Here is a 12,195-nt window from a genome sequence, read left to right as displayed (position 1 = left end):
ACTCTATGGGAGCAGGGTGTAGTTCTATGGGGATGGAGTGTAGGTCTATGGGGATGGGGTGTAGTTCTATGGGGATGGGGTATAGTTCTGTGGGTATGGGATGTGGTTCTACAGGGGTGGGGTGTGGTTCTATGGGGTGTGGTGTGGTATAGTTCTATGGGAGTGGGGTGTGGTTCTATGGGGGTGTAGTGTAGTTCAATGGGGCGTGTGGTATAGTTCTATGGGGTGTGGTAGGGTGTAGTTCTATGGGGATGGGTGTGGTTCTATGGGGTGTGGTGGGGTAAGGTTCTATGGGGGTGTGGTGGGGTGTGGTTCTATGGGGTGTGGTAGGGTGTGGTTCTATGGGGTGTGGTGGGGTGTAGTTCTATGGGGTGTGGTTCTATGGTGTGTGGTGGGGTATGGTTCTATGGTGTGTGGTGTGGTATAGTTCTATGGGGGTGGGGTGTTCTATGCGGTGTGGTATAGTTCTAAGGGATGGGGTGTGGTTCTATGGGTGTAGTGTAGTTCTATAGGGCGTGTGGTGTGGTTCTATGGGGTGGAGTGGGGTGTGGTTCTATCGAGTGGAGTGTGGTTCTATGGGGTGTGGTGTGGTTACAGTGCTTGTAGCTCAGGACCTAAAAAGTTTAGTCTCTATATCTATTTATTCATTTATCTTCTTTTACAATTTTTTATTTTGTTTTTGATAACAAAGCCTCCCTCTGTAGTCCCCTTGGTTTGAACTTGCAGGCCAGGCTGGCCTTGAACTCACAGACATTTGCCTGCCTCTGCTTCCCAAGTGCTGTGATTAAAGGAATGCATCACCATACCTGGCTAACAAATATCTTTTAAGATTAGGTGAAATCAATTTATGGCAGCAGAAATCCCAGAAGCAGCGATAGCCTAGAACGTGGTAAGCAGGCACACAGGGGCGTTTCTGAGGACACTGGTTACAGAGGTGGTTCAGTGTGACATTCCACTGAGATGACTCTTCTATATGTAATGGCATGTATGTGGTTCTACAGAAAGATGCCTTTGTCCCCGTTCTTGGCAAGAGCTCCTAAAGCCCTGGCATTTCCTGAGTGTCCTTTGTTTTAATGAAGCTACTCTTGTGGGCTTCAGGATTCAGAAAAGACCAAACCGTGGTCAGAGCTAGCAACTTTTAGCCCATGACCTAACCTTTGGGAAAAGTGTCTGGAGTCTAAGTCACTAATGGCCAATGATTTAATCAGTCATATCCACATAATGGAACCCCAAGAACTTCATTAAATGGAAAGTTCAAACTTCTCTGAGCCTGGTTTGTGAGGCCTCCTCACTCTGTCACTGAGCCTTGCTCTCTCTGCACATCCCTTCCTGATGTGTCTGTCTGGAGTCAGGTCCTTCTAACAAATTAGTCAATGCAAATGCGGTGGCTTCCCGAGTTCTACACATGGTTCTAACACGGTTCCAAACCTAGAGAGTGGACTGTCGGAATCCCAGCTTGTAGCTCATGACCTAAAAGGCTCATCTGAAGCGGGCCATCTCAGGGGTCTACCGCTAACCCTAGGTGGACCCCGGCAGAGCTGAGGGAACTATTTAGCATCCAGCCAGGTAGTGTCCAGAGAAGCTGAAACCTGGGTTGAAGTGGTACCAGGCATTTGGTGTCAGGAGGAAAAAATATCTATCTATATAACTTCTATAAAAGCTACAAATCTCCACCACACAGTTTAAATAAACCAAAATGAAATTCTGATGGATTACTAAAATGCAAGTTTAAATGAGTCCTAAAAGTAATAGTAAACATATTAGCATTTATAAATTTGGTTGGGAAAGAACTTTCTAAATATAACATCAAAGGCAGAAATCACTGGTAGTTTAACTATATAAAAAATCGAAAAATTGAAAATAATAGCAACAACAATGCAGTGTTTATACTAGAACACTGAATAATATAAAGCCAAACCTCTGGGGCTGGAGAGGCTCAGTGGTGAAGAAACATTTGTCCTTGCTGAGGCCCCAGATTCTGTTCCCAAAACCCACATGACAGCTCACAACCATTCTTTTTCTTTTTCTTTTTTTTTTTTTTTTTTTTTTTTTTGTTTTTTGGATTTGGTTTTTTCGAGACAGGGTTTCTCTGTATAGCCCTGGCAGTCCTGGAACTCACTTCACTCTGTAGACCAGGCTGGCCTCGAACTCAGAAATCCGCCTGCCTCTGCCTCCCAGAGTGCTGGGATTACAGGCGTGCGCCACCACCGCCCGGCCTTCTTCCTTTTTTTAAGAGATTTATTTATTTAGTATATGTAAGCACACTGTAGCTGCCTTCAGACACACCAGAAGAGGGTGTCAGATCTCATTACAGATGGTTGTGAGCCCCTATGTGTTTTCTGGGATTTGAACTCAGGACCTTCAGAAGAGCAGTCAGTGCTCTTAACCACTGAGCCATCTCTCCAGCCGCTCACAACCATTCTTAACCAGGGGATTCAGTGCCGTCCTTCGACTTCTTTGGCACCAGGCATACACATGCAAGCATATCTACAAGCAAAACACTCATTCACAAAAAATTAAGTAAATAAAATACTTAAAATCAAATAGTGGAAAAGACTGAAATATAAGGATAATGGTTAATACTCTTAGTTAAACATACAGACATTTAAAAACAATTAAAAAAAATCAGAAGAATACCTTAATTATAAAGTGGGCGAGGACATTCCCCAGCAGTTCACACACTCTGTAAACATGCATGTCAGCACGTTCTGGACCCTGGCGAAGGGGCGAAGGGACTTGTCCCAGGGCACGAGAAGGGTTCAGGGGAAGCTGGGGTTAGAGCCTAGGGGTCCCGCTGCTCAGAAGTCTGTCAGCGGGTAGTGGTGATCTATCCGACTGGCAGTGATGGTCTACCCAACGCTAACAATAGTTAAGCGGTTGGGCTGTCTGTGGAGCTTTTCCTTCTCTGTATATTTTCTGAACTAAAAGATAAGACCCTTCACAATCGGTGCACACTACTTCCATAACGAAGGTAAAATTACATTTATAAATCAAAATGGTATGTAATGAAAGCCCACGTGAGTCCTGTTCATGACTCACGGCTACCCAAGGCCACATGTCAGCACAGAGCCCTCAGGCCAGTCACTGAATCCAAACATCTGACCTATCTCTCTAGTCTAGGTGTCTCCTGCCACGTGTCGCTGCCACGTTAATATTCCTAAAACAACACACAGTTCCTGTAACTTTTCTGATCAAAAACTTCACTATTTTCTATTTTCTTATAAAATAAAAATAAAAATTCCTTAGTCCCCCAGGTTTTCCATACTCTGGTGTTAAATTGTTTACTGTGCTCCACACAGTCTTGACAGCGGCCCTGTGTGGAGCTGGCGCTAAGCAGCAGCAGCCTGCTGTCCTTCTAGCACTCCTGCTTCATGTGAGGCTCTGCCTGCGCAGGTCTTCCTGTGAATGCCGGCCAGTCCCTCAGCCACTTGAGTCCTCTCCCCCCTCCTCCCCTGCCCCTCCTCCCCTCCCTCCTTCCTCTCCTCTCCCTCTCCCTCCTCTCCCTCCCCTCCTCTCCCTCTCCCCCTCCTCTCCCTCTCCCTCCTCTCCCTCCCCTCCTCTCCCTCCTCTCCCTCTCCCTTCTCTCCCTCTCCCTTCTCTCCCTCTTCCCTCCTCTCCCTCTCCCTCCTCTCCCTCCTCTCCCTCTCCCTCCTCTCCCTCTCCCTTCTCTCCCTCTCCCTTCTCTCCCTCTTCCCTCCTCTCCCCCTCCCTCCTCTCCCCCTCCATCCTCTCCCTCTCCCTCCTCTCCCTCTCCCTCTCTGGTCTTATTTCCTTGTTCTGTGCAGCATTTCCTGAGAAGAGCACTTGGGATGGACTCCTTAGCTAGTCTTGTAGTCTTCTCCCTAAGTGCATGCTGAATGTGGTTAATCAACAGACACCCAGTGCCAACAGTGGGCTTTGCTCTTCTTTTTTTCAAAGTGCCTGTCTGGTTATTAGAGGTTCTCCTTCTCTGAGCACAGAACACACAATGTGCTAGCAGAACAGCATGGACGTGCCCCAGAAACTCCGTTCCTCACCTCACGGACTCACGGACGCTGCCTCTGCGGCACGGTCTGCAGGCGCCAGAGTGCATGCTTTACTGAGAGACGGTCAGCAGTCTTTCCACGATACCGGGACTCTGACGGAACCCCCAGGACAGGGGGACTGTACGACCGATGGGGCCTTTTACCTTTTTGTGTTGTGAATTGTTGTTCCCCCCCAGAACGATCCTCACTCCAGGAGTGGTGCGGTTGAGGTTATAGACGGTCAGTGCCTCTTCATAGGTGACTCCTCCAATAACAAACACGATGATATCCTGAGGCCTGTGACAGTGAAGACAGAGACAGACTGTCACAGGCTAAGCCATGAGTGAGGACTTTTAATAACAAATAAAGGGTTGTTATTATTATACACGCAGTTTCAATTTCTAAGGTCCCCCCACCCCGTTTTTGGTGAAGGAAGCAGAATCAAAGCAGAATAAAGGGTTTTAAAAAAAGTTTCAATTATCTCAAATTGGCAGGAAACAGAAGGAAATGCTGAATAGTGATTTGCTTTCTGCTTATGAGCGGATGTCTTATTTCTGTGCTGGGGATTTCAGAATAGCACAATGGTGTTTGCTGGAACCAAATGCAAAAATATTCTTTTATATCCAAGAGGCTGAGAGTGCGGTACTGCAACACGCTATCAATAAGGCAGTGATTTATGCTTGTATCACACATCTCCCTTCATATGTAGCCCTGTGTTGAGGGTTTTCTTATAGTGTTATTGACTGTGGCCCCGCCCAGGGGCTTCAAGCATTTTGCAGAATACTAGATACTGTATGTCCCTATGCTGTGGGACCAAAATCACTAAGTATGATGATTACATAAAAAGAATGGAACATATAAGTTATCGGTATAATCCTATGTCTGCATTCCTTCATAATAACTGATTTGACCCTGGTCCCTGATGAGTCACCTTGGCCACTGGCTTCATCATGGTGGCAGGCACTATGTTGTTTCCTGTTTCTGTCTTATCAAAATGGCTTCATTATAAAGGAAAAGACACCTCCTGTCAGCTCCTTCTGCAGGTGGGACAAGGTCATGTTTTCAGTTAGTCAAGTGTGTCTTCCTTTTCTTTTTTTGTGCCATCAGAAGAAGAGAAAATAAACCAGACAAACATTTTTTGTCACAACACATTTTTTAAAACTACATCAAGCAGAAGCATCAATTTTGGAAATCGGGCCCCAAACTAAAGCCAGAAAATGCATGCTTACATGTAGATTATGGGAACGTATTTCCTCCTGTGGTCCCAATGCCTTTCTAATTTATCTTGAAGCAATTAAACTAAGACCGGGTTTGCTCTTATAGTAGTTTATGGAGACAGAATCAGGTATCACAGCTATCTGAGTAAGTTCAGATGGTCTCTGAACTGCAAAAACTCTCCAGTGGAACATATGCACATTTGAAAATATAAAGAGGGAGTTATTTTGCAATTATTTAATTAGTGGGCCAATTATGACAGGCCTCTTGGAGTTGGGATAAAAATCTTGTCTTTAAAACAGTAAATTTACTTAATTTTTTTACAAACTTATTTATATTTCTTTTATGTGCATAGATATTTGGTCTACCTGGATGTCTGTGCCCATGAGGCCAGGAGGAAGTGTCAGACCCTCAGGAGCTGGAGTTACAGACAGCTGTGAGCTGCTCTGTGGGTGCTGGGACGTGAACCCGGGTCCCAGGAAGAGCAGCCAGTGCTTTTAATTGTTGGCTCATCTCTCCAGGCCCTAAATTTACCTTTTAAAATAAACTTCATTTAAAACTCCCACCACAGGCTGGCATGTGCAGGGCCGGGGGGTTCCATTCTTAATACCATAAAACAAAACCCACCCAAACAATGTATCTAGCCACAGTGCTCTAAGAGTTGCATATTGCTACATATTCAAAAAGATTTTATAAACTTTTATTTATAAGACACATACAGCTTTGAAGTTGTCTGTGGTGGAGCATGTGGGTCACGCCTGCACTTGTGAGGCATAGGAATCTGCAGACTTAAGATTAATTTAGTTATGTAGTGAGTTTCAGGCCAACCAGGGCTCTATAGTGAGACGGTATAAAAAATAAAGAAATCAGAGCCACGTAGATTAGGTCCTTATTGGGAAAAGTGCCCATCGCTAAGCTTAATGCCTAATACCCAGCCCTACATGGTAGAAGGAGGGGCACACTCCTGCAGGATGCCCTCTGAACTCCATGTATGTCCTCACACATACATCGATCAATAAGTGTACTTTAAATGCCAATGAACCAGCCAGCCAATAACAGTTAAGGACACCCCAAACTGTTCTGAAGTAGATAAAGGCAAGTACACAGTATGAACCTCAAAACCTGCTGAAGACCTGTCTCGTTTACTGCGGCTCTTTGGTTGTGTCACCTTGTCCCCAGCCCAGCCCAGCATTCCTGTAGAGGTGGAGGTGCCCAGCTTGCGTGTCCTCCTGTGTGCACTTGGAAAGACAAACACAAAGCATTCTGTACACACTGTTCTGCTCCTAGCTTCTCTTGGATATATAGTACATTTATATTTGTGTGTGTTAGGGGGTGGGGCACATACCAAATGAGTGTAGCTTCAGAGGATAACTTGTGGGAATAGGCTCTCTCCTTTCACCACGTGGGCTTGTGGGAATTCCACTCCGGTCATCAGGCCTGGCAGCAAATTCCTTTGCTATCCTGTAAGCCTCCATATTATACATTAAAAAACTTGAGAGAGGAAGCTAGAAAGATGGCCCGGTGTTAAACACAGTTGCTGCTTTTGTGGAGGACCAGAACCCACATGGCGGCTCACAATCATCTGCAACTCCAGCTTCAGAGGATCCAACATCCTCCCTGGCCCTGTGGGCACCCGGCACACATGTGGTATACTTATACATAGGCAAACATGCATACATATAAAAACATCAAATCATTTTAAAATTTTTCTAATTGGGCATGCCTTTAATGCCAGCACTGGGTAGGTAGAGACAAGCAGATCTCTGTGCGATCCAGCCCAATTTGGTCCACACAGCAAGTTCTAAGCTAGTTAAGGCTCACAGTGAGGGCCTGTCACTTTTGTGAGATGCTCTCCTAGCTGTTTTGCATAGACCATCACACCAGCAATCCAGCAGTGTGCCTGCTCCCCACGTGTCAGGACCATGCATTTAAAAGCCGTTGGTCCCTTTAAATGTGTAAGTGACAAAGCAGAGTCTCATTGTGACTTATTATTATAATCTGGTCATTCTGTCTTAAGCTAATTTTAGGTAGTTTGGCTCTGGACTCCACTAAGTAACTTCTGTTGTCAGAGTTGAACCACATTCTTAACTCCAAATCCCTGCCCTTCAGTCTCTGCCTTACCTGATCTGCTAGCAGCATTTGACAAGCTGATTATCCTGCTGCATAAACCCTCCATCCAGTTCCTAGGACATTATGCTCCCGGCTGTCCCCTGCCCTACCAACGGCCATTTCCCAGGCTCCCTAGGTAGCTTATTCATCTCCCCAACCTTTCACTAACGTGTTCAGAGTCTAGCCACTGAACCACTTGGTAATCTACACACATCCTCTAAAGCCCCTTCAAATGTGACCATTTAAATTGATGTAATTAAAATTTTAACTCCAGTAACATTAGCCACATGTAGGTAGTAGCTGCCCATGATGGTTTGAGGGTATCCCCCAAGGGCTGACAGACACACTGAAATGTAATTCCCATTGTGAGGTGTTAGGAGGATAGCAGCTTACTCTGGCTACGGAGTTTAGAGGAAGGCCTCTGGGAGGGCTAAGGTAATCTATCAGGTGAGAGTCCTCATGGCTGGAGCTGATACAAGGGGGCACAGCACAGAGGACAGACACAGCACCTTCTCAGAAAATGGGTGGTTTCTTTACCGTAGATTTCACGTGTACTGCTCTATTCTGAGGTCCGTCAAGCAGTCTGAGTTTGAATAAACAAATACTGATGGATTGCACTGATTATTAAGGACAGAACCTCCTGCCTTCCAGGGAATACAGTGACTGGTGAGGGGAGGCAGATTGGAACACTTGTATTCTGAGCTCCTGATCTGGTAAATCAGAAAAGCTGCCAAGCAGGCAAAGAACGCATGCTGAAAAACGGAGCGGGTGCCCGCAGCTGCCCTCTGATGCAGGCTACGCAAAACGTAAGCACAGCACCTAGCTCCGGGGCTGGACAGACGGTCCGCTGTCAAGAGCTTGCCGCACAACCATGAGGACCAGAGTTTGGATGGTCTCAGCACACACAACAATCTGGGTGCCTCGTACATGCATTGTAACCTCCGTGCTGAAACAGGTAGAGACAGGAGGAGCCCTAGGTTCTAGAGAGATCCCGTCTCAAAAGAACAGAAAGACAATAACAGAAGGGGAACCTAACATGCCTTCCTGGCCTCTGCATGCATGCACAGGTATACCTGGACACACATGTGCAATACACTCAAGACACATGTGCACACACACAAACCTCTAAAACAAATAAAACAACCAAAATGCCTAGATAAAGGGATAGGGCCTTAGAATTTGATTCACTTATATACCTAGCAAAGATGACTATGTAATATTTGAGTATAACATAATTAGTATAAGTTTTTCTGAGCCTCCTGACACTGATTCAATGTAGCTAAAATAAATTTTTAAAGATTTTATTTTCTGGTATATGTATAAATGTTTTGTCTGAAAGTATGTGTACCATGGAGGTGCCCAGTGCCAGTGAAGTTGGAAGAAGGCCTCAGAGCCCCTGGAGCCTGAGCCACCATGTGGGTGCTGAGAATCAGATCTGTGTTTGTTTGTTCTCTCTCTCTCTCTCTCTCTCTCTCTCTCTCTCTCTCTCTCTCTCTCTCTCTCTCTCTCTGTTTGTTTTTTGAGACAGGGTTTCTCCGTGTAGCCTGGAACTCACTCTGTAGACCAGGCTAGCCTCAAACTCAGAAATTCACCTGCCTCTGCCTCCCAAGTGCTGGGATTAAAGGTGTGCGCCACCACTGCCCAGCTAGCAGATCTGTGTTCTCTGTAAGATCAACATGCGCTTTTAACCCCTGAGCCATTTCTCCAGTTCCTTTTAAAAAGATTTATGTGCATGAGTGTTTGTCTGCATGCTATCTGTGCACCATGTGCATACCTGGTACACACGGAGGCCAAAAGTCATCAGATCCTCTGGAATTGGAGTTACAGACAGATATGAGATGCTACATGGGTGCTGGGAATTGAACCTGGGTCCTCTGCATGAATAAGTATTCTTAACTGCTGATTCTCTCTTCAACTCCTGAAAAAACTAGGTGTGGTGGCTCATACTTAAAACCTAAACACTTGGGAGTCTGAGGCAGGAGGATTGCTGAGATCTGGAGCCTAGTTCTATGTGCATCTTTTTGTGTACTGTAATTCACCATAGCAACCCAATTAAGCAGTCAGCAAATGTTAGAAAACAGCAGCCAGTCCATACTGTGTCCTGCCACACAGGGGCATCCTAGGAGCCCAATTTATCTCTTATTTTGTTAGAAAAATAAAAAGTCAAATATAGTATTTCTAGAGATTATTTCTATATATGAACTAATCAGAAAAAACTTTTAGATGTAGCCCTTAACCTGTTTTGTGGATTACTACACTTCTGCCTAAAGTTTAAAATTTTGAATATACTTAGAGATAATAAAGTTCTTTTGACTTTTTTCTGCAGGGAAAAAGGTTTTTATAGGAACAAAAGCAGTGATTGCAACAAAAGTCTATGAAATGCGTGCATATAGAAATAAGCAGTGATTGTGGGGAAAGACTAGACAGATAGGAGGACAAATAATAATTCTATCTGTAGGATGAAGACCAACACCCTGTATGTTCTTACAGTGAGCACATCTGCACTACTGCAGTCCTGCGTGCTTCCTCATACTGCAACGATGTGCATGCAGGATCTGGTGGAGACCAGTTGTGTTGGGCACCTTGATGAAGCCAATATGTTCCATCACCAGACCTGAGCCATTATAAAGATGACCCAAATTAACATCTTCTCAACGTGATGGACCAGAGCCAAGAAACTGGCCAGAGATGGTAGTGGGCTAATCAAGAGCTGAGCAGAATTCACAGTGAGTGAATAACAACCTACAAACAAATATTAAACTATCTACTAATTTATTGTGTTTGAGTTTTTCAGCAGTTTCTCCTATTTACATAATTTAATGGCTATTGAATTCTTACTCTTTGTAAAGTACTGTTGGATAATGTGAAATGCTTAAAGACTAATTCTTACTTAAATATGATAATATGTAATACAATAATTAATGAGAAAGCTAGACATGAATATATTGAACTACTATCTCAATATAGAAAACAATCTAGTTACTATACAGAGGCAGTAATTAAGCAGTTTCCCACACCTTGTTTCATAAATCATGCTTTATACAGGTATGCATTATATATGTTTATATATATGTATAGTTAAGATACACTTACATATACAGTTATATTTACACTTATATATTTTTTCCACAAAACAGGGATGATACCATCTTGATTTTCTATGACTACATCTTGGGGAGCCTTGCAGATGCTGAAGGAAGAGCTGTGCTACTCTCTGAGTATGCCATGAGTGTGCCGTGAGTGTGCCGTGAGTGTGCCAGATGGGCTTATGGATGGGCTTAGGTGGCCTGTGGATGTGGGAGCTGGGAAGGCAATTGTGTCGGGGACCTTCAAACTGGAATTACAGACAGTTGCGAGTCACCTGAAGTGGGCGCTGGGAACCAAACCTAAGTCCTCTGCAAAGGGAATAACAGAGAGCTCTTAACCACAGATCCACCTCTTGGCCCCAAGATGGTTTATAGACACACCCTTAGTACACACCTTTAACCTCAAACAGTGAAGGTCAAGTTAGTTTGTATAAGGAAGCACCCACGTTTAAAAGTGCTGTCTAGATTAGAGTAGGACAAAGAGAGGAACCAGAGAAAGGTGTGACAGGATAGGGTGTGCCCACTCCTGGAAGGACAGAGAGGACCGAGGCCACATAAGAGGGAGCAGAGCAGAAGCCTGGTCGTGCTCGACCTCGCCCTTACGACTCCACAGCTTCTGGTTTTTCTTCTATCACTTTGGTTCCTGTTCTTACTGCAGGCTCAGCCTGTGCTCAGTGCTGGATTCCGAGCAATCTGTTATTTTCTCCTTCAGTGGTCCTGTCTGGTCTACATGATCTACCTTATCAACTCCTAACTTAATATAGAATTTTTTTTGAAATAAGGTCCTACTAAGAGGATCTTGGCGAGCCTTCAGCCTTCTGTCTCAGGCTCTTTGGTGCTGGGACTGCAGAGGTGGGGCACCATGTATAGCAATATGTCATACTTCTATTTCATTATTAAATAGGCACCCTTTAGTTTCTCCTCGGAACCCAAGAGTTGTCCTTGACTTCTGTTACTCTTTTCTGTCCATGGACCTTTGTGAATAGATTGACTTCTTTCCCCCTCACCTTCCAGCCAAATGGCGTTCACTCCTTCCGTGTAAGCAACCTCCTCTGGGGGTCTCCTTGCTTTTTTGTTATCCACTAGCAATGCAGTGTCTCACAGCTATCATTTCAAACACAATTTGGAGCTGGGTGTGACATGGCCTTTAATCCCAACACTAGGGAGGCAGAAGCTGGCAGAGATCCGCTGTGAGTTTGAGGCCAACCTGGTCTGTATAGCAAGTTACAGACCAGCCAGGGCTATAAAGTGAGACTAGCTGATAAAAAAGAGTAACTGTAGCTTGTCTCAGTGTGTTATCATTGGCTTCCTGTATTTATAAAACCAAAAAGAAAGGAAAGCAAACCTTACGAGAGCCTCCAGGATCCCCGTGACCCACCCCCATCTCTCTGCTCCCCACTCCCCACCCAGCCCCAGTGTGCACTTCTTCCTGGCTCAGGGGCAAGTTCTCCCTTCTTATGTCCTGAACCTGCTGTCCCCCCCCCCCCTGCTTGAGGTGCCTTTCCTTTTGATCTTCACATGATTTTAAATCCAGGATCCATCTTAAATGCAGCGTCCTCAGAGAGGTTCGTTTAACTGACGTGGCCTCCCCGGCCCCATGGTGACTTTGCAGGTGACTCTTCTGCCACACTTTTGTTTCTTCGTTCTAAAAGGGCCAGTCCCATGGCTTTCCTGCCACTCCTACAACCCTGGTGCTGCAGCAACTCTCAACTTTCTGAAAGCATTTAATAAGCATCTGTTGTATCAAAGACCAACGCCCCAGAATTAGCTGCATCCGTGCT

At 45.0% G+C, this 12,195-nt stretch overlaps 1 protein-coding gene across 1 annotated transcript in view; it reads right to left on the bottom strand.

Moving 5' to 3' along the window:
- Positions 1-12,195, bottom strand: part of Vps45 (vacuolar protein sorting 45 homolog) — a 63,460-nt gene that overhangs the window by 17,677 nt on the left and 33,588 nt on the right. Inside the window, 2 exon segments of the mRNA XM_052179724.1 lie at positions 4,169-4,197; positions 4,199-4,301. Of these exon segments, the coding sequence (XP_052035684.1) occupies positions 4,169-4,197; positions 4,199-4,301 (132 nt within the window).

The sequence above is a fragment of the Apodemus sylvaticus genome, chromosome 4, assembly GCF_947179515.1.
Source record: "Apodemus sylvaticus chromosome 4, mApoSyl1.1, whole genome shotgun sequence".
Classification (NCBI taxonomy): Eukaryota; Metazoa; Chordata; class Mammalia; order Rodentia; family Muridae; genus Apodemus; species Apodemus sylvaticus.
This window is presented reverse-complemented; position numbering and strand designations above follow the sequence as displayed.